Source organism: Lethenteron reissneri, chromosome 14 (genome assembly GCF_015708825.2).
Source record: "Lethenteron reissneri isolate LAM-NWPU_2019-01 chromosome 14, ASM1570882v1, whole genome shotgun sequence".
Taxonomy (NCBI): domain Eukaryota; kingdom Metazoa; phylum Chordata; class Hyperoartia; order Petromyzontiformes; family Petromyzontidae; genus Lethenteron; species Lethenteron reissneri.
The window spans coordinates 11,470,138-11,493,926 of NC_083792.1; the positions used below are offsets into that span (position 1 = coordinate 11,470,138).

The following is a 23,789-nucleotide window of genomic DNA, read 5'->3' on the forward strand; positions in this document are numbered from 1 at the left end:
CGACGCAACCCCGGCTAGCGGTGCCAATGAAGTGACGGCGTATTTTGCGGAACGGCATCGAAGGGGTTGACGTAAATCCGAGTATTGCCACATTTTTTAGGGAAAATAAAACGATGAACCCCAGTGCGTGCACAGCAACGTACAACTGGCAAAAATGGGGGGGGGGGGGGGGGGGGGCTGATGCTGGCCTGCCCCGTTCGTTTTCCAGAGATACAATTAAAGCGCGAGCTTGCGTGAGTGTCCCCGACCAGCCCTGCTAATGTTAGAGCGCAGAGTGGCATTGCCTCACAGAAGGTGGTCCGGTGGGAGGTGGGGGGGACTGGCTCTGTAACAGAAAAAAAATCTTGTGCAATCGCTCAACACGTGTTCACTGGGGACGAGCACGCCAACTTGTTCACTCCAGGTGCCAGCAGACACCTGTTGCAGAATTGTATCTTATCTGCTCTTCAAGGGTTCAATAGTGCGTGGTTTATCAACTTTAAAATACCACCGGGCACCACGGCGGCGCGATGTTAACTACCTCGCGTGGTGTACAGGTAGTCGTGGGTTCAATCCCTGACCCCGACGCCTGCTGCTGTATATTTGTAGTTTGCCTGGTCTCTCTCCCCGTGGTCGTGTGGATTTTTCTCCGGTTCCTCCGGGTTTCCCCTCCATGTTTAGAAACGTGCATGGAGAGTATTTGGCCACTACAAATGTCCACGTGATGATAATCCACTTCGATGGGCTATCATTTGTGGCCAGGTCGCTTCTGAAAAAGAGTTCTATAGTTCAGTTCGAAGTTATCTGGTAAAATAAAAAGAAATAGTTTAGTTTAACGGTTTGAAGATGAGCAGGTTTTTTAAATCCTTTATATTAAGTTCGCTTGCTTGCTTGTGTGCTTGCTTGCTTGCTTACGACCGTGCAAATCTTTCGGTCGTTTTTTAACCCACTTTCCGTGATCCAATCGAGCTGACATTTTGCACACAGACTCGTTGTGCGAGACAATTAATGTTCGTGAAAATTTTTTCCCTAAATTTTACACTATTTAGGGAAAACAAATTAAATATTTAACTACCAATTGCTTAATACTGGCAGACAATCATCTGACCCATAGGTGGCAGCCATCTCAACCCAGAGGACGAGAGGACTCTAGCCGCCATGCATATAAAGGGTTTAGAGTGAAAAACTTTGTTTTTACGGGTTATACTTATTTCCCCTTTTGTTGAGTGTGGTCAGGCCCCACCAGCTCCCTGTGTCGAGCGCCACTGCTGTATCTTATGTCAACACAGATCTCTTCTACTATTACTACTTCTTCCATCACCAACACGTTACTTTCTCTGCCGTGTAATTATATTTTTTACAAAAACACAGCAAACAGCGCATATCAGTCCCAACAGACTTCCCGAGATCACTGGGACACAGTGGGCAGAGAGGCGTCTGGCGATATTATTTATTTCAACAAATGAAAAGGTTAAATATTTGCTTTTCCCTCCAATTATATTAAAATGGTCGCGTGAGCCTAACGGGTTTTAAGCGAGGGCCGATATAAACGAATTATTCAAATCGCCAGAATCTGTAATGTGTGTGTGTGAATTGAGTTACATGTGTCCATCGTCTGCATGTTAGGCGTTCAATACCGCGGCTACAAAGGATAATGTCTGTGCGCTGCTCACCTGATGTTCATGTGATATTTGGCACATTATCTCTCTCATAAAGAAAACTTGTTTTTTTTTCAAAGTCTCAGCAAAATATGTGGTTAAAAGTGATGCAGCACTGTGCCTTATTGGATGGCGCAATGTGTAGCTCTAACAAAGCGTGTTTTCACAAATATAGACAGGGCTTCTTGTTGTCGTCTTCTTCTTATTTTAGCGTTTGACAAGCATGTGTAAATGATACGTCCGGGTTTAAGTTGAGCCACGTGATTATAGCTTCGGAAATAGCGCCACGTTCGCTGTCCAGTCCACGGTACGATCCATTGTTTAAAGGTACAGTCCATTGTTTCACGGTTCGGTCCATTGTTTCACGGTAATATCCATTGTTTCACGGTACAGTCCATTGTTTCACGGTTCGGTCCATTGTTTCACGGTACTATCCATTGTTTCATGGTACAGTCCATTGTTTTACGGTACAGTCCATTGTTTAAAGGTACGGTCCATTGTTTCATGGTACGGTCCATTGTTTCACGGAACAGTCCATTGTTTAAAGGTACGGTCCATTGTTTCATGGTACGGTCCATTGTTTCACAGTACGGTCCATTGTTTAAAGGTACGGTCCATTGTTTCATGGTACGGTCCATGGTTTCATGGTACAGTCCATTGTTTCATGGTACAGTCCATTGTTTCACGGTACGATCCATTGTTTCATGGTACAGTCCATTGTTTCACGGTACGATCCATTGTTTCATGGTACAGTCCATTGTTTCACGGTACGGTCCATTGTTTCATGGTACAGTCCATTGTTTTACGGTAGAGTCCATTGTTGCACGGTACGATCCATTGTTTCATGGTACGGTCCATTGTTTTACGGTAGAGTCCATTGTTGCACGGTACGATCCATTGTTTCATGGAAAGGTCCATGTTTTCATGGGTCGGGTGGCCACAGTCACCGCCCTGTGGGTCATCATTAATGCCACGCTTATCGAAGAGAAGTGCACAGCAGTAATTGGTCACTGTTCTGTATGCATGTATGTTGATGTATGTTGAATTTCCTTTGCACCGTACGTAGCCAACCACGCTAATCGGAGGTGCGGGGGGAAGGGATAACAAACTAAACATAAAAAAGTGGCTCTAAAATAAGCGAGTTTTCCATCGAGACTTAATGATGAAGCGGTTGATTCGAGGAGCCACTGTGAGTTATTGTGGCAGAAGAAAGCCGCGCGGAGCAGTGGCGGTGGGGGCCCTCGATGCGGCCGTGGTTGAGAACCTCCGCAGACGCGCGCGGCGTTCCCCCGCCCCCCCCCCCCCCCAGCGCTCTGCAGTCGACGGCTTCGTGCAGTCGTCTCGGCGCGGCGATCCCAGACCGGTTTCCGCGATCTCGGACGAGTTCGTGGAGGGTCGAGCAAGCTGGTCTTGGCGGAATGGGAGGTCGATGCTTCCTCGGATTTTTTCCAAGTTGGTTTGATGTCGCAGCATCCATGTTGTGCTGCCACAGCAATGAACTGAACTATTTTATTTCACCAGGTACAGCCCACTGAGCTATTAGTTCTTTTCAGAGGTGACCTGGCCACACATGATGACCCCATCAACGGGGCTTCCTTATACCATCATATGTGGAAACTAATAGCAGCCAAATAATATAAATGCATGTTTCTAACTGTGGAGGGCAACACCAGAGGATCCGGAGAAAAAACCACGCAACCACGGGGAGCGAGAACAAACGAACTGCAAATATACAGGCATCGTCAGGGATGGGGTTAGGATTGAGCCCACGACCTCCTGCGTACAAAGAGATGGTGACAACATCTCGGCACCACGACGCCCCTCACATTCATAAATAATGAAACGTCACATTGATAATAATGTTAATATGTGAACATATCTTGCCAACCGTATGCATACACGGGGCTTTAAAAAGTCTAGTTATGATTCTGTACATATATACGCACATAAAACATTGCATATTAAAAATCCATTTCAGGAACATTAATTTGGAATCGTTCACAGCGACGTTGTAAATTAAGATCTCAGCTGTAGAGGATCTGCATATTATTTTGTGATGAACATTCACGTAGACAATGAAAAAAAGAAGGTAATGGCTAATAATTATAAGTATGCGGGAAAAAATGGCTAAAGTGATGAGCATTTTTTTTCTCTCCGTCTGATAGTGCAATTAATTGTACAGTAATCATGCTGTTTCCCCGTCTTCATTCTCGCGTCTCGCTGTGAAGCGGTCGGTCTCTCGGAAGCTTTGATTTACGTGAGGTTTTTGCTTGACACTGTAAGCAAATCATGCTGTCCTTCATCAGGAGGCTGCATGTAATATACTTTATTGCCTGGAAAGATTGCATCTAACCCTCCTCGTTATTGCTCACATTGCTGCAGATGGTATATAATTTATTCATAAACAACATCAATCATTTCACATGTTGGAAATTGTTACATTAAGTTGGGGACCAGTGAAATGAGCATAGCTGTGTAATTAAAACCATTAAAGCTATTTTAGGAAACCCAATTTTACACTTGATTGATAACCAGTAATTTATCTTTATTAAGAGTTTTTCTGTTTAAGAAGCAACCATAAGTTTTTTAGTTACATGCCTTATTTGTACGGGTAATTACAGTTTAAAAAAGTGGACCATTTCAATTGCCCATCTCCCCCAGCTCCTGCTGTAAACATTTTTTTCATCATCTCCCACTGTCTAGGAATGCGATCACGGGACTCCAGACGTGTGACCGCCTCTTAGAGGCCATCATCAGTCCTGCTGGAGAATCAACAGCTGATCCTGCTGCCACACCGCCGCCGTGCTCGCCGCTCCGAGCCCGACGAGTTGGCGTGCGGGCTGAAATCTGTCCGCTGTGCCTTGCCCTGGCAGCTGCGGTAATCTTGGGATTGCTGCTGCTGCTGCTGCCGCCCAAGGATTGTAAGAAGTCGCAGGGGGAGTGTTTTCTATCGCGCTTTCACCTTGAGCTACCCAGAAGGGCCTCCTCCCGTGTGAGCAAAAATTATACTTTTTATTGCCCTGAGGTGGCACCAACTTATTTATGGAAACAAAAACTGGGCACCGAAACACCTGCATGAAAGTTCATTTCTGATATTTGTTGGGAAAATTTCCAAATTGCAACTGTCTTCTACCGATTTTATAGCTTTCGTGACTGCAGGGATTCACATTCTTGGTTCTTTCGGTAAAGTCACGTAGAAGGGAAATAAAAAAATATAGTTGTGTTTTTATTATTTTATTATTTCCCTTCTACGTGACTTTACCGAAAGAACCAATAATATGTCTTCTACCGATTTAGTATTTTTTTATGACAAAAACCTGAAAGAATGTATAATTACCGGTAACACAAATCGTACCCTTCAAGGATATTGAGAGGTAACTACATTTTACATACGGATTTACACAAATTGCCCTCCTTTACTCTAAATGGTTAATCTACTGGGTAAAACAACATTTTAGTACGTACAATAAAAAAAGATACGAAACATTGCAAATCTTTCCTTTAGTTATCTAAACGTGATTAATTACATTTTCAAGAGAGCCAAATGGAATCGAAGGTGTCCTGTAATCCATCATGTAAATTTTCTCACTTTCAGTGCAAAACAAGCGTGAAGTCTAGAAGAGGAAAAGTAAGAAAAAAATCCAACCTCAAATTGCATTCACGCTACTGAGTTTCACACCAAGACTGATGTGACCGTGGCTTACATTTACTCGTTAGCGAAAAAATATGAATCTGCTTTTTTTTGTTGCACGGAAAACGTTGAGTGAGGTTTTCTTGTCGGCATCAATAATTTCGTACTGGATTTACTCCATGGTCAGAAAGTCATTTGTACTTGAGTCATAAGGGAATTGTTATATTCAGACACTCAGTCGTGTGAATTTGTAGACTAGTTGTAAGATGAAAAAACATCCCCTGCGGTAATTTATTTTTTGTAACGCCCGTGTGCACACATTCCGCAGCTGTGCACGTTTGCCAAACAAAAAAAAATACATTAAAACGAATTTTTAAACGTTTAATATTTTTTCAGCGTTTGCTTTCGGTGATCTTGTGGATGTGTTTTCTGCCTTGTACTTCTCATGATTGGGGTTTAATTTCCCATACATCCTCGACCACTTGCTAAAAATTCGCGGGTATTAAACGTACCCTTACTTGGAGCTTGGCACTGTCAACACGGTTGCTGTAATATTAAAAATACAAGGCAATTAAAACGACTGAACAAACGGGAGACTGGTTGTGGCTTCCCCCCCTCCCCCCCCCCATTATCACTGACAGGTCTTCAAAACATTACTTACAAACAATGATGAACATCCCATCGGCTGAGATGTCACCTACCTTGAGTTGTACTTTCTCAGTGTCATTTTAATTATCCCGTGTGTACGTTCTCAAAAAAAAGATAAAAATGCCTTGAGTGTTGTCTCTGACACTACGACTCAGAGCAGCTTTGCCTCAACTGTGTCGACCAGAGGTCACGTGAAGGGTTCTCAGAGGTAGCGCTGTGATATCTGCTTCCCCGCACTGCCCTGCGATAGATCTGAATGGATACTTTGTCTCATGACATGACGCCAATAACACAATCGGGATAAAACTGGCGAAAATGGCATACAAAAAGAAGCCGGCTTGTTTTGATTGAGTATTCGGTGGCGTAAGATCGATTGTGCCGAAGTGAAGGTGAATGGGTATGAAGTACAGTATTCACGATGATGCCCTGCTGTTGTTATTTTCACATGTTGTGAGCTGAAATTAGTGTTTGTTTGAATGCCACAATATACCAGCAAATACCTACATAACAAGCAGCTCGTTTTTATGTGTTTTTCTCGAGGACTCCCAGACCGCTCCACCGATTTCAATGAATTAATTTGGCATCATTTAAAAGCTTAAAATTCGTGGTGTAATGCGAACCAGGTCAATTTTAAGAACTCACTTGACCTTTGACCTGATAGTTCGAAAAATGGGGCTTATTAGCACCAGCATTGCCTATACACCTTACAATCGGTATGTGTGCAACGCAAAGCCGATTCAAAATCATATAACGGGTGGGCTCGTGCCATTAGTAAGGGGTGCGTGTGTGTGCACGGAGGGGGTGTGAAGTGGTAGGGGTAGCGGTTAGAGCACTGCACTACGAACCCAGCGACTCGAGATCGCAGACAACACTAGTGACGATTATTTGAACCGGTTCTGGGATTCTCCGAGGTGGACTCGGTCTCAAATGAGTACCTCGTACGATGTGTAAATATCGCCACTAGGGAGACAAAGGCGGCCGGGCGTGGTGCTGGTTCAGCCACAACCCTCGTGTGCCGTGCCGGCCTTCCATCGGTGCTCGCGAACAGCACTTGGCCCGACAGTCTGTCAAAACTATATGGGGGATCTTTGTCTTAGTTGTCTGTGGAGTTGGTGGGAGCCTTTTGAATCTCAATGGGCTTCCCGCTAGTATCTCGTGTGGCCCTTAATCCACACTGATGGAGGGGTGGTAAAGGTCGAGGGCAAAGAACAGGTGGCATGGGAGGTGTTTACAGATAAGGGTGTGTGGTACGACCATGGGAATGTCGGTTCATACTTAACACAGGACCCTTACATGATGTTGCGTAGCCTTTGTCCCCATCGGACCACCGAACCTTGGCTGTGAAAGCACGGGGTGCATGGGATGATTTGTTTATAAAAAGGTGAGCGTCGGAGAGGCGAGTTATTCATCCCGAAGCAACGTAAAGTGGAACAAGAGCGATTAAACTCCGTGTCCGCATTAAAAACAAATTATCAAACTAGATACAATTGCAGTCGGGGAAGTGAGAATGGCATTAATGTGCCTAGATGCTAATAACATCTGGACACGCGATCGTTTATCTTCGAAGTCATTGCGATGCGATGACTTTGCCACTGCTCCTGAGCATGACCGCGAGCAGATGATTAAACCCTCCCGACGGTCCGTATGCGCCACCAACGTGACATTCGAGTGTTACGTTTCTAAAAGTGTGTGCACTTCGAGAAACAGTTAGTTTCCAAATCGAGATGGAACGCACCGCGATAGATGACATTTACTGCCCTTTGTTAACCCACGATTGGGGGGGGGGGCGGTTATTTGACTATACTTCACCACGTTGGCCAACACGGGTCGGTGACAGAGGTCGCAAACGGGTTTTGATTCCTTACCCGTACCCGGCCGCACCAGGGTCGCAAACGGGTACCCGTACCCGGCCGTACCCGTACCCTACCCGTACCCGGCCGGGTATGGGTATCGGGTACCTGATTGCGACCTCTGGGATGAAGCCATGTTGCAGGCGCGGGTGGGTTGATTCTAGGAACTTGAATTGTGAGAAGAGACAAGACGTTGGGAAATGAGTGACAAACAGTTACTCACCAGTGACTCACGGTCTACCCGTACCCGTACCCGGCCGCACCAGGGTCGCAAACGGGTAGCCGGATATCGGGTAGGGTACGGGTATCGGGTACCCGGTTGCGACCTCTGGTCGGTGATGATGGAGAGCAAATAGGTCGGAGCGTAGAAGGGCATTACAACAATGGATTTTGTATAACTGCCCTCTGCTGCCCACAACACAGCACAGCTCCACAGCAGCCATGTGACACCGATCATGTATCGTGGTTTACCATCCTAAGCACTAATTCTGGATTTGAAGTTTTCGTGACTGGATCCATACTCTTTGGTTCTTTCGGTAAGGTCACGTAGGTGAAAATTGAATAAATAAAAAAGTGAAAACAACTAAATTAAATTACGACGTTTTGGGCGCAACACAAGCATCCTTCATCAGGTGGGGACAAGGGTTTATATAGCCATATATATAATATATATTATATAGCTATATATAACCCTTGTCAAAACCATCTCTTTGGCATTCCTCAGCAACTGTTTCGCTGTGGTGGTCCCCACCTGATGAAGGACGCTTGTGTTGCGCCCGAAACGTCGTGATTTAATCGAGTTGTTTTCACTGTTTTATTTATTTTATTTTCACCTACGTGACTTTAGCGAAAGAACCAAAGAGTATGGATCCTAAGCACTGTCCAGGGCCAAAGCATGCTTAGCTTCTTCTGAGATCTGAGGAGGTCACGCACAATTGCGGGTGATTTAGCCATATGCCACTATAACAAGTAACAAGACAAATTTTTTTTTATGGAAAGCACAATGTTAAAATAAGGTGTTGCATCAATTCAGCCAACTTTATTTTGTAATGTCAGAAGCTATTATGGTTATTGGTGGGGTAGAGCACCAGATGTGTGCGGGAAAATGGTTAGAACAGTGCACTATGAACCCAACAACATGAGTTTGATTCCCGGCCAAAGCTAAAGTTTGTAGTGGGTGATATCTGATTCCGTCCTGGGCTCCCACAGCCCTCACCAGCCTAGAATGGATCAGCGTAGTGAAGTATGGTGAAACATGGAAAGCCTTAATTCAGCAGTGGAATTACAAAGCGCTGAACATGTAAACGGAACTGAGAAAACGGCATTCTAATAACCAATAACAAGGCTGTTTGCACGTGCAGTTTAACGGTTGAATGGAAATACTTTAAGAAGATTTTGAAATGTGGGTGCAAGTGGTGTGATTTCTATATATACTGGTGTTAAAAAGGCCTGTTTTGGTTGGCAATGATGTATTTAGATATTGTAATATTTAATAGTGTATTAGCTTCAATTAATTATTTCGCAAAAAACATAATTAGCTATGTTAAGCGTATTCATGGAATCATGTTATAATTCGTGAGGTATTATATGTTGCACTTTTAACGCAATTCATGTTTTGAACGTGCTTCATAATAAACAAAAAAATTATGCACTTACCAATTATTGTTTGGCCCAAACTCTTTTATTACGACGCGTAATTGATTTAGGGTCACATGATGGACGTGAGTTGTGTGTTGTGCACCCCCCTCCATCCGACCGGGCCCAATTGCAGCACCAACCTTTTTGGAAACAACTTTATTTTCCTCCATTAACATCGTTAAACCCTCCTTTCAAAAATATCCTGAAGCAGAAGATCCAGTGTTCGATACAGCAGTCACATTTGCAAAAGTAATTTGTAAGTTTCATCGTTAGCTCTGTATCGATAATTCAAGGTTAATGTGCCATTTTACTGAGAGACTCCTACTGTGCGGTGTTATCTTGGCGTGGTCTGTTGTTGTCATTTTTTTGCTGCCTTGCCCAATTTTGATTTATATTCAGTGACTTGCTTACCATTTTCTCTATTTTGTACTCCTGTTGTTACTTGCTGACCCGCCCCTAACTGGGACATCTGTGACAAAGAGCTTCATAGCTCATCGGATTCCTCCTGCAATCAAAATAAATATTCTGACTAAACTTGTCACGCGATGAACGAACGTGCCGGTGTTTTCCTGCTTCAGCAGCACCACCGATGTGGCGGAGAGGAATCTCACAACATATTCTTGGTTCTTTCGGTAAAGTCACGTAGAAGGGGAAAAATAAATAATAAAACGTAATAAAATAATAAAAATGAAACGTAATAAAATAATAAAAATGAAACGTAATAAAATTCTCACGACGTTTCGGCCACAACGCAAGCAGCCTTGGACAATTTAGAATTCTATTCAGTGACTTAGGACGCTGTCTTTCCGACAGCTCTGTTCTTCACCTGAGGACGGCTGCTTGCGTTGTGGCCGAAACGTCGTGAGATTTTATTATGTTTTTAATTTTTATTCTTTTATTATTTCCCTTCTACGTGACTTTACCGAAAGAACCAAGAATATGGATCCCTGCAGTCACGAAAACTTTAAATAGAAATCTCACAACACTTAACAATGAGCTCCTCCCTCCACATCTCTATCCCCTCACCCACCTCCCTTGTTAGACTATCTGACTTCCCTACATGGACGCACCCTTTTACAAGGGAACTGTTAATTCAGAGGACACCACTCATAAACCAACCCCTCCCTCCCCCCCCCTTTATATTCTCCGAGCGCAAATTCTTCCTTGTAAGCGCCGGACACGCAAAATGGGCAACAAGAAAATAGATTAAAATAAAAAACAATGAAGTCTCCCCTCTACCCAAGGCTCAAGGCAGAAGCAGTAAAACATGCAAGCAGTCATACATTGGCCCGTTTGTTCACGTGACAACTTTATAAATTGGCGGTGCCAGGTAGATGAGGATTTGCAACTTACTTACTCGATCTTACCCAATAAATATCATTATTATTGAGCATAAAATTGTTCGCGAAAGCCTATGCGTTAAAGTTCATTTTCTTACTCTCATAGTCGTAATCGCGGACCAAATAGATGCCACCATCACACCTACGGTTCGCACACACAACACACATCACTCTCCTGTAACTACTTGGAATGTTACAATCTCGGATTTAAACAAAAACCGCCTTCAAAATAAATCTGCAAAAGGAAAAAAAAAACTTTAAAACCTTGCTGACGCTCAAGTTCCTTTAAATGAGCTTCTACCGGGATCTGCGGTAGAAGAAGGCGCAAGGCGGGCACAGCTGTCTCGTCTGAACCTCCCCCTGCTTACTCAGCTCGTCGTGTCACGGACAATCACGCATGAAAAGCGCCCAGGTCTCTTGCTCACCCTCCCTCCTCCCGCCGCCGCCCCTTATACAATCTCCTCCCTTCAATCCCAATCTCCTCCCCACGCATCCACACAGCTCAACATCCTGGGAGAAAAGTGAACCCGATTTACGTTCGCTTGCGTCCCACTGCTACACCCCCCCCACACACACCCCAATGGGGTCCTCCTTTCTCTTCAGGGCCGCAAGCTTTAGCCTCGCTTCAAACTTCCATCCACGCGCTCGGCCGAGGGAGAAGGCTTCTTGCAGCGGGGGCTGGCTTAAGTTGCACTCGGATGGATCCAAGCTAATCCTGTACACAAACCCCTTCTCCTCTCTCTCTCTCGCCCTCTTCCTTTTTTAAAAATCAGTGACTGCCTCCAAATGCGGTTGCCCCACAAATTGGGCGGGGAGGGGGGGAGAGAGAAGGGGTCCCGATGCACAAGTTGATTGATCCCTTATAGGCGCTCTCAGAGAAGCGCTTCGGCTCCTCTGCCTTTTGGAACGTGGTCGATCAGCCCCATTGTGCAATGCGGACGGTCACGGCGGGTTGTCCGTGATCTGATCGACACTCAATGTGTGCCAAAGGGGTGGGGGGGGGCGGTCTTGGTGCGGGGGGGGGGTAAAAAGTGGACGAGGAGGAGGTGGTGGTGGAAGTGTGGGGGAAGGTGGAGGATGCAAGGCAGTCAGGAAGGCAGGAATAAGTGGAGGTGTGTGTGTGTGTGGGGGGGGGGGGTGATGCTTTGTATCGCGACGGACTCGAGGCGAGAGCCGCCTTGCTTCGTGGGGATTGGAAAGGCGCGGAAGAGGATTTATTTTGGCAAAGGATTGAATTTGCCGATACGTATCGGAAGTGTGTAAATGTCATCAGTTGCGTGTTAATGACAGGCAAATAGCGAGCTCAATGTAACCTATTTGCATGCTGCCCGGCTGTCTATGCATCGATCGTTCTCTCTGTCCACGCATCTCAAAAATACATTGTAAAAAAATAAATGTGTTTTCATTAAATCCATGAATAACGAGCGTTGTTTGCAAGAGTCAAGTAAAAATAAGCATCGATAATCCTGCAATAACAATTTCTTTATAGACACCCGATGGTTACGATACCGGTCTGGACCCCATTATGATGTGCGCGGCATTGGGCAGGACCCGACGACATTTACAAATATTTATGGACCCCTTATTCTGAGCTGTGACTTTGCTATTTAGGCTCGAGCTTTAACTGCGGTTTTATAACCCATTTAATTTGCAATCATTTTCATTTTTTTTACAGCCGCCGAGCTACGGGGAGTCGCCCTGGCTGAGCATACCCCTCGCCACTGCGATCGGGGTCCTGGCGTGGGAAATGGGCAAAAGGCGGCGATGGTGACACCACCGTTGGTGTCTCCGACGGAAACATCCGTTTCAAAAAGTTTTACAAACGCATGCTAAATTTGCCTTGCTTCAAAGCACATCGTCTCCGCAATCATGTATATGCATATGTTGTTGATGCATTATTAATGCAACTGTAAATAATGACATCTGGCCCGAATCCCTGCTGTCTCGCAAGTAATGGATGAGCCGGAGACTGTCTGATACTCCGCTACACGGACCATCACTTTATACATAAATTACATTCCGCTGACAGAGATTTATGGCGAGACATCTAATCAAGCAATAAATTCGGCTGCATTCAGATCGGAGTGCGTTGGCATCTGTGAACCTGTAGCTTCCATTATGTTTATTATCGTTCTCTATTACTCATACACACACTCGCACCACGCATGGGAGCTTTGTGCGGCAACGGAAGACGTGTGCCGTGCGTTCGACTTGACTTGCAGAGCTGCCCAAGAACACGCGGCACTTTGAAAGCCACGCAAGCATTGGCGTCGCACTCATTGCCGCGCGCGGTGGAATTAAACACGCGCACAGCAAATACGGGGATACGTGCGCAAGTCCCCAATTGTGGTGTATTGACAGGCGGAGTCTCTCATTGTCAATTAGACGCATTAGCTCGTGGCTCTTTCGCAAATGCAAATGAGCAAACGCGGGCGCGCGCTTTACTCTTTTTGTGCTATAACGCAGGTCGAACGGGAGCACTTTGCATCGGAGAAATGAAATTACTGCAACCAGTTACGTGTTAATATTAATACGCTGTTGACTTTTAATCGCCGGCGAATATTTGAATAAATAATACGCCGGGAGAGGTGAATGTTGCTTCCTTAATAATACAGCGTTTAATATATTGGCGAAATGAAATGACGTTAAACATGGGGGGGGGGGGGGGTGGGGTCACGTCTAATTAACCTCTGCAATAATTCTAAACGCTTGAGAAAAAGTTCACAATAATCCCGCAGATTCCAGTAAACTTCTCACCCCTTTTCAAACGACATCATAGTTGAAGGTAGCCTCGTGCACTTGACATTCACAAATAAAATGAAACACAACGGATCAATCCGAATAAATTCAGTCATTGTTCATAACACGGCAATGACCACAGGAGTGCCAACAAGCACACCCTTGCATGTAACTGGCCAAATATTCCAACGCAGGACCTTCCTGGAAACAAAACGCTGTCTTGAGACTCACTTGAATGAAGTAAATGTGTATTATTAGTTTAGAGCGAGGAAATTGAGCGATGAAATCGTCTCATGTGCAAGTGTTAGGTGGATTGTTAGGACGACAGCATTGTCTAATTCCATCGCAAGATCAGTAGAGACGGCGGGCGCCATGGAGAGAGAGAGAGGCCCATCTTCCAGCATAGAGTTAATCATGGCTGACGACGATGATTACATAGAGTATTTCGCTGCTTGCTACGTTGACACTATACAGCGAATAGTAGCAATATTAATTAGCCTAATTGCTTGTTCTGTTTAGTGAACGGTCTTCATGCTAATTTGCCTGCCTGCGCAAATTAGTATTGTTCATGCCATCCGCCAGGCGGATGTAAAGCACAAAGTTACATCATTGCAACCTCTATTCTCAACCAGGTGAGAAACCATTGACCAAATTACCCGGGATGGTTCCGATCTCATCTCAGATCTCATAAGCTAAGCGGCGTGGAGTCTGCATGGCGCTGCTCTGGAATGGGTGACCACCAATCCACAGTCAGGTTTGGCGTAGGCTGCTGCGGGGTCACGTGGTGGTCAGCAGAGGCTAAGTGCACTTTGGTTATTTCGGTAAAGTCACGTATAAAGATAAAATAATAAATTAATTATCTTTATACGTGACTTTACCGAAAGAACCAAAGAGTAATTCCTGCAGTCACGAAAGCTCCAAATAAAGTAGGCTAAGTGCAGACAATAATCTCTTTATGCATTGTACTTCGGTGATCCCACGCAGTGCCAGTGCGGGGCCTGTAGCATATGTTATAAAGGGGCCCTAAATAAAAAAAAAACCCACAAATATTAGAACACACATTTTTTACTTGCATAGTAAAGTAATTGTCAGTTTAACACGTATTTTTTTTATTTGCTATACAGCCAGATGATACGACAAATCGCTAACCTTAAACACTCAGTCGTTCATAAAAAAATAGATGGCAGTATAGTAGTATAGTAATAGAGCAAGTGCAGAATCATTGAACTGGAATTGATAGCTTGAAAACATTTAGCGCGGGGCCCTTGAAAGTGCGGGGCCCGTAGCATATGTAGCTACTTTTGCGACGAGGATAATCCGGCACTGATCCCACATCAACCGGCACTGGACCACGCGTGGGTGAAGTATGGTTAAATAATCCCCACGATCTAGCCGGTGTGAAGGCGGCCCTCATCCAGCAGTGGATTGACAAAAGGACAGTTCATCTACATTAGAACCTATTCAGACTACAAGTGGAGTCGTGTTTTTTTTTACTATATCCAAGGGGGACCTCGGTTGTTCCAAAGGCAAAGCATGGGGAACAGAGACAATTGCACAAACTGACATCTGAATGCAAATATCCTACAGCAAGACACATACGCATATCAGAACAATTTAGATACATCAGAATGAAACATACTAACATTAAACGGAATACAGAGTAGCAATCAAATTAGGTTTAAACAAAGCCTAATTACTCATTATTCCCGGGCCTCCCATAACACACCCGAACGAACCCTGCCGGTTAAAATATTTTTCCTGGACAGCTCCCGGCTGAAATGAAATCGTGGCTTTGTAACAACGAGCAAGAAGGGAGCCCAACCGCACTTGTGCCGGCGTCACGCGCAAGGGTGTTAGAAGGCAAACGTGAAGTTCTGTCGCTACGGGTTCCTTCACGCGCAAGCCCAGGGCTGTGGCGAGTTGGCAATGATGAGATACGCAGAAGACGCTGAAGAAGAGCTCGGCTCGTGTATGAGAGTAGGAGCGTCCGTTGCTGTTGTTGGCTCATGTGAGCAGAGACGAGACCGGCGTCGTCGGCAAGGTGTTGAAGTTAAACTGTATTTGCGCGCGCGTGTTCGAGTTGTAATCGTGCATTGTTATTAATGGACACCATATGCTTAGCCATAACACGAGTACGCTTTGGTGCACCCTAAGGCCTGTTGATTATGAAGTGTATGCAGCTGCCAGTTTATCTTTGGCAATGACACAAACCTACCCCATCTGGACACTTCACGAGTATTCGTTAATGTCCATTAATGTCTTAGCCTTACACACGTTTAGTGCTCTGCGATGTGCTTTTTTGCCTTCCGTTGGGTGTTGATTAAATACACGTCAGAACCTCGGCTAAAGCCTTTTGTAACCTATTGTATTAATCTCATCACCTGGCAGTGCAATAATGAATGTAATTTGTTCTGCTGTTCGTGTGCTGCTCGTGTCGTTGCGTAATTACGCACACGTGCTCCGACGCCGAGCAAAGTGAGCGGACCGGCACGGCGCTCGTGTCCACGGGCTTTAATGCGTGTTCAAGTCCTGCATCGTGTGACCAATAAGGACCCACTGACAATCGTGTGAGCAGTAAAGGCTCGGATAATGCAACACACGGGTGGTGGAGCGGTGGCGCAGTGATTAGCGCAATGCGCTATGAAATCGGCTGCTATCGTAATTCGATTTCCAGACACGGCCAAGTAGGATCAGTGTGTTTCGGTTGGTCTTTGAACGGGTTCTGGGTTTCTCCACGCCTCAATCTTCACCAACCTGCACTTGTCAGCGAGGTGAAGTATGGTCAAACAATCTCGAGACCAACACATTGTGTCGGAGGCCTTAATCCAGCAGTGGCTTTACAAACGGCTGTACATTATTATTGTCAACATCATCAATATCCAGAACACGCACGCATATTGAGAGATGTGTTGCATCAATACATCGACGTTTTAATAGTGAAGTCTAGATATGCAATGCGTTCATATCGTGAGCATGTTGCGTACTGTGGTCCATGTTGGTGTTGAAAACGCGGGGGTTCGGATAGCAATATCTCTGAGCTGCTTTTAGATCATCGCGAATATGGTTCGTGTTGCACGAGTGAGATGGACTGTGGCATCGCAGGGCCGTGAGGGATGGTTACGGCTGTAGGGGGAGGCCTCTGCGGCTGATGATCATCATAATCATTTATTAGACGACGATAGACGGACAGCCAACAGTCTCGAAATTGTCACATCAACGCGCAGCAATCTGTACATCAACCGCCGAATGAAACTTATGAATAGGGTCATATATTTTGGTGTTAATATAAATATTTTTTGGTGTTAATAAATAGCTGCAATTTTGTCCGTCCCATAGGTATGCCCGCCAGCTACACACGTCGAAATTTCATTTTGAAAAGAAGAAAAAAAGCGAAAATGTGTGAATTCTTAAAGAAAAAAAAGGAGAAACACTCCCCCATCGCCGTGAAAGGCGTACGCACACATTACACGGGATAGACCGACACAAGCATTCCATTTATACAAAATAACGTGGCTTTATTTTGCTGTAAACTACATCACTACAAGAAAAACATTTGACATTTCTGCATCCGCAACATCACGCGATGACAAACGTGCACAGAAACAAAAAAACATGCTAACACTATTACAAAAGGCTACGAGAACGACAATAACAAAACAGCGAACTCGAAGCACATGCAATTGTACAGTAAAAGACAACAAAATTACACCGTTTCATATTCGCAGCTTGCTCGAGTTGGCGTCGAAGAGGCGTCCAATTGGTCACGCTCAAATCTTGGGATAAAACGCACACGGGTCCGTACTCCCCTCTGAAAAGCAACAGCAGCAGCATCATCAGCAGCAGCAATGAAGTGTCAGTGTGCGCATCGTATCGCACGATACCCATACTTCACCTGGCAGGGACGGTGCGCATGGGTGCGGTTGCAGCCGACCGACCCGCAACGCGCGCCGCCGGAGTGACTCCCACTCCCAGCCCGGGTGAAATTGACAGTGAAATGGGCACAGCCCCTGGGTGAAAGGGAAATGCCTCGACTGCATTGGCGGCCAAGCCTCGCAGCAGCAGCAGCCCCCCCCCCCCCCCTTGTCTGCATGCGCAGCACGTGCGTCCGTCTTTCTGCGCCCGCATTCATTATGTGACGGAATTTACACTCGGGGACACGGTAGGGTTGTGTGTTTTTTTTCTCTTTTTCTCCAAACCCCCCCCCCCCACACCACTACTCCCTCCCCCCACTTCCTCCCCCCCCCCCCCCCCATCCAACTCCTTCATAGCTCGCGCTCTCTGTTTCGCGAGGTTTCACCCCGTGGATTTTCCCCCGGAATACCCAGCCCTCTCTCTCTGTGCCGATATCAGTGCCGTGCTAATCCAGCTTGGCCAGCAAGCAGTGCGCACTGGCCGACTGCCTCGCCCGTTCGCTCCACGTGCGTCGGAGAAGAGGCCAAACGAGTTTCGGAAGTGTGGGCAACGGCCAGGGCATTTTATCACTTTTGTGTGTGTGAGCGTGTGTGTGTGTGAGCTCTCTTCCAATTCGCTCACACACACACACCCCAATCACATCCCCCCCCCTTCATTCCCCATCCCATCACCATCTCGCTGCACTCCCACCACCCACTACCACCACCACCACCGTTTCTCCCCCCCCCCTCTCCCCCACGCACCCACATCACCACCCCTTCCATACCCCCCACCCACCACCTTCCCAAGTCTATCCACAACCACCACCCCCCATTCAGCCGTCCTGTCTCCTCCTCAACCCTGAGCCACCAGAGCAGCAGCCCTTCGGCTGGAAGCTGCGCAGCAGCAGTAGCAGACAATGTCCGTGTGGGACGGCACCAGTGCTCTGCGCGAGACCACATCAAACTTTTGCTGCTAAGAGGACTTTTGTGCGCACAGCGAGCAAACAGCGGCGCACAAGTTTTTTTGTTTTGTTTTTAATCTTTCCGTCCGGGTGGTTAGGAGTGATTGAAAAGAAAATAATTATATTTTTGCCAGCTGATATTTTTTTTTAATTGTAGTTGTTTCAAAACTGTTTGGGACATTGCTCGTTTTTATTTATTTAGTATTTCTTTTTTTAATATATAAACAGTAAAACATTTAATTTATACAAGTCACTCTCTCGCTCGATCCATCGCGGCAATGATCAGGATTTTCCCAGACTTTGGCTTTCAAGCCACGATGGAAGGCGGTGGTGGGTCTGCTCCGGGCGCTACCGGCCCGGCCAGAGTGGTGGACCCTGGCAACGGAGCGCCTCCCAACGTTCTCGGCTTGCCTTCCTACCAGCAGAGGTAAGCACTGCCACAGCGCTCACAGCCACCTCCCAGTCCCATCTCATACACGTGGACAGGGCCACTCATGACCGGCTCTTTGCCAGTGCCTCTCTCAGTGTCTCTTGCCTCATGGGCAAGTGATTGTCTCGCAACTGTCACCCTGGCTGCGCGTGACAATTGTGACCACGGCTGCATGTGTCCGTTGCTATAAGTTCTGTGTCTGTATCATCATCATCATCAGCCATGGTCGAAGAGGCACCCGAATGATAAACGCTCTCGATTCCAATCATTCGCTGCTGGATGAAGGCCTTTCTCCGCATGCTTCCGCCACCCCTCGCGATTCTGCGATGTAATAATCTACCCAGCACATGAAGTCATTTCAGATTGTGCAATTGTGTGGCCCGAGATATAGACGGTGGCGTGCTGTGTGCGCGTTGGGGTTTGCGCGTGTGTGTGTGTGTAGTTCGGTAGATGTGTGCATTGTACACATTGTCTGCTTGTATTCCGATCGGGTGAGTTCATATTTTGCATCATACCACGTACGTGTATAAATATTGATACACTCGTTCGGATTTTCATATTATACTCGTTAGGTTCGATAGGTTTATATTAGGTTTTTGTTGGTTCACGGATGAATGTTTTAGCATACTAAAAGAATAAAAAAACATCTGAACTATGAACTTATCCTAATTCACTATAAAGTGTGTGTGTGTGCTGACACATACATGCAAAGACAAAGATCCCCCGTGTAGCCTTAACAGACTGTAGGGGCAAGTACTGTTAGCGAGCACCTATGAAGGCCGGTACGGCACACGAGGGGGTGGGTGGCCAACACCACGCCCGGCCGCCTTTGTCTCCCTAGTGACGATGTTTACACATCGCACCAGGTACTCATTTGAGGCTGAGTCGACCTAGGGGAGGCCCGGGACCGGTTCAGATAATCGTCACTGGTGTTGGCCGTGAGCGCGAATTGAACCTGGGTCGCCAGGTTCATAGCGCAGCGCGCTAACCACTACACTACCGCTCCCCACACACACATGCACACACACACACGTTGTGTATGTTAACTGCATGCTGCTATTCAGACGCGTCAATTTGTCACTTCAACATGAACCTGCATGGTTACACCACTCTAGCACACCTCGTGTATTCATAGAATCTTAGCATAGTAGTAATGTCCAGTCACACTTATAATGAACATAGGCTAGCAAGCTGTGCACACACATACTCGTTTAGCTTGCATTTAATTTATTACAGTCGATAAGAACAGAAGTCTCGCACACCTGAAAGACAGATTTTTTTTCTTGAATATATACATTTTCTAATTCGTTTTAAGACACTTATCTTTCATCAAATAGTTAACGAATGAGGTTCTATCTTAAACAGGTTGCTTCATTCAGGTTGCTCATTATGCCGGAAAGCCACATGAATTAAAATGAGGATGCAAAGATGTACATAATAACAAATGTTCCTCTCTATTCCAATCAGAAATTCGCATACCGGGTGAACACGAATTGGTTCACAATGTATATATTTTTTCTTGTGTATAACCCATTATCGTTGCTGCGTTTCACCACCACGCAGCTGCTCACGATAATGCCAGCTAATTGTATGGCACAGTGCATGAACACATCAACACCAAAAGTAAGACAGGTTCTTTAGACGGGGTCTGAGCAATTACTTGTGCCAGTGTAGCAATCGGCCATGAAAGTATTAATAATAAATACTTTTGAAGGGCCCACTCATATTGGCTGTCCATTATTGTAAAACGTAAATATGCTTTGTAATTGTTGTAAGCTTGTACACACACATAGGCCCAATTGAGTGAGTGCACCTTCAATAAGCACGGTTGGCTACGTACGGCGCGAAAGAAGTTCAACCTACACCCAACAGAGCACGCGTCTCACAACCGCTCGGCACCTCGTGATGTCATCGCGAGCCCTGCGACATGCGATTGAGATCTTTCCAAGAAAATACCTCCCAAGAAAATTTGATAAAGGCGCCCGCAATGAATGCAATAATTTAAAGTGCGCTGCGCCCTGGAGGGCGAGGGGAGAGCGAGGGGAGAGCGAGGAGAGAGCGAGGGGAGAGCGAGGAGAGAGCGAGGGGAGAGCGAGGGGAGAGCGAGGGGAGAGCGAGGGGAGAGCGAGGGGAGAGCGAGGGGAGAGCGAGGAGAGAGCGAGGAGAGAGCGAGGAGAGAGCGAGGAGAGAGCGAGGAGAGAGCGAGGAGAGAGCGAGGAGAGAGCGAGGAGAGAGCGAGGAGAGAGCGAGGGGAGAAGCGACGGGAGGGCGTGGGGTCTAAATCATCCTCGTCAGGAGCTGTCACTGTGACTGCGTCAAGTCACAAGTGCGCTCGTAAATTGAACTTTTGTTGTTTGCACTCAGGGACGAGCGAGTATCCAATCACATCTCAAAACGGTGACGATAATAATGATATGTTTTAACAACAACTGCACTGATGATCTCGCCTATTCCCATCCTGTCTCTACGCGTCAGAATGTACGCGATGTCTAACGTTGGCAGCAAGAGCAAACGCAAAGTTTTGCCTCTTGACATACCTTTAAAAAAATGCTTCACGAAGTAATTATGTCTTCTTGGTTCTTTCGGTAAAGTCACGTAGAAGGGAAGTAATAAAATAATAAAAATAAAACATAATAAAACAATTCTCACGACGTTTCGGCCACAACGCAAGCAGCCAGTCCTTCTACGTGACTTTACCGAAAGAACCAAGAAGATGAATCCCTACAGTCACGAAAGCTTTAAATCGAAATATAAGTAATTATGCTCCGTCACTCTTAAATGAGCATGCTTGCTGTTTTTTTCTAGTTTCCTTAAATAAGGAGCAAGGATAACTTAGCACAAAGTCATCGGCGCTCACGAACGCACGCACCAATTTAACAACAACTGGAAGCGGACGCTCGTGTTTGGTCGGAGTTTGAGTCTGGTGGCGCATCTAAATGGTTTGTTGAGCCTATAATTGTTTCGACGTGGAAAAGGGGTTGCTTGCTGAGGGATTGTACAAGAATTGATTTTGCTTTGCTCAGATACGGCTGGCTAGCAATGGGATAATCACACTGAATCGATACGACGCTAGGCTAATGTGGAGAACAAAGAGAACAGTTGCAGACGTCTTTCGGAGAGGTTCGCACACCGGATGGATTTATGGACATGACCCTGCCTCCTAGCCGGGAGGTGATGCATCGTCTCTGGGCGCTCATAATGTATCGCTTGCAAGGTGGACCTCATAAAAGATCCGCCTGCATCCGATAAAAGAACGGACCTTCAGAAGGTGAAAGCAATTGAGTGCTCTTGAAGAAAAAGAAAAAAGGACGGAGCAATAAGAAGATCAGACGCACGTGAATTCCATACATGCAAATTAATTCGTTGGTATGAAGTCATTAATATAAATAACATTCACGACATTCATGATTGCAATTCATTAATTAAAGATGGTGAAAGTGGCGGCGGAGGTGTTGTTAATTAATCTGTTTCACGCGTCACATTTTGCAGCCAAATTGCAGGAGCGTGAGTGTCGCAAACAAAACGAAAAAGCGTTTGGCGGATAGATTATTCATCGATTACAAGGCCATACGCACGATGGTGTGAGCGTCTTTACTTCGTTTTGTTTACACAGCCATTACAAGATATATGAACGAACGAGAAGGCGTTACAAAGAACGATTTTCACAACACACAGGCAGTGGTTTGGCAGATAAATAATAAAACGCACAGTTTGCAGCAGAAACAAAGAATTGCTGGTGAAATTAGGAACCGCTGGAAACTTTTTCAAGGCTTCCGGCTGGAGTGCAGACGTTTTGAGACGTGCCCATGCACTCTCGACTGAATGACCAGCAGCAGACCCAATGCTTTTGTTGACATTTAAATGATCGCAGGTGTAATGTTGGCCGTCACGCATTTTTCGTGGCAATGCAGTCGATGTACCACACACTGCAACATTTGAACGGAAGGCGCGGTTTGTACCGTTACGTAATTTATTACGTCGCAGCTCGTTCCATTTTCTTGTTCGTTTTGCATCAATTCACGCGCAAACCCATTATCACTGCTCAAGAGATCACTGTCAAATTCATAATAAATGTTGGACGCATTCGTGTATGGTGTCTTTTTCTTCCAAGAACCGAAATATAAACAGCTAAATAAACAAACAGAAAAAGGGAACACATGGATTGGAGGATAAATAGAGCAAATTATCATGACATCATGATGGCTGGTAAGAAAATTTAGTGGGCGTAGGGCAGCAAGGAATGATGACTGATGAATGAAACTGGTGATTGAATGGCAGTCAAAGGAGAGAATACGCCCAGGAGGATGACCGGCACAGAGATGGAGCGATTAGGTTAGCTCGTGCGGTCCAGCGGCGAGATGGATTGTGGCATCGCACGGCCATGAGAGATTGGGGGGGGACGCGGAAGGGCCTTCATCCATCAGTAGATAGAACATAGCTGCGGATTATGGCAACACACGTCAATATGGTCAGCTTTTAAATACAATAATGGCATAAATTAAACAAAACATTGATTCGTAAATGTTGGGTGCTCGGTGCACGTGTGTTTAATGGAATGTACAAGACCGTACAAATAATAGTTATTATAAAATAAATTATTCCAAGCCGTTTGATCATCCACTGTTGGATGTAGTCCTACCCCACGACAGGTTGGCCGTGGCTGTTGTAGACGAAATTTCACCACGCCGCTCAGTGCGGGTCGGCGAAAGAGGCGACCCGGGTCAGTTTTAGATAACACTTGCCACTGTTATTGGTCGTGTCCGGGAATCAAACATCGGGGTCGCCGTGGCCCAAATGCGGTGCCCTGACCCAACTGCACCACCGCTTCCTCTACATTACAAATGGAAAGAACGTCCACCGAGGAGACAGGAGCGAAGCGATCCGCTCGTGCAGCGTGCCCGCAGATCGTTACGTCACAGGATCGCGAGAGATTTTGCGGCAGCTTGAGGGAAACCTTCATCCGGCAGTGGATTGACCACGACTGATGATGACGATGAGCATGATGATGAATATGCTGTATA

The 23,789-nt window shown here is 45.9% G+C and overlaps 1 protein-coding gene across 1 annotated transcript in view; it reads left to right on the forward strand.

Annotated features, from left to right (window-relative positions):
* The first annotated feature begins 18,215 nt into the window (after positions 1–18,215).
* Positions 18,216–23,789, forward strand: part of LOC133342393 (neuronal PAS domain-containing protein 3-like) — a 108,953-nt gene continuing 103,379 nt past the window's right edge. Inside the window, exon 1 of the mRNA XM_061551539.1 lies at positions 18,216–18,765. Coding sequence (XP_061407523.1) covers positions 18,617–18,765 — 149 coding nt within the window. The 5' untranslated portion in view covers positions 18,216–18,616. The remainder of the gene's footprint in view (positions 18,766–23,789) is intronic.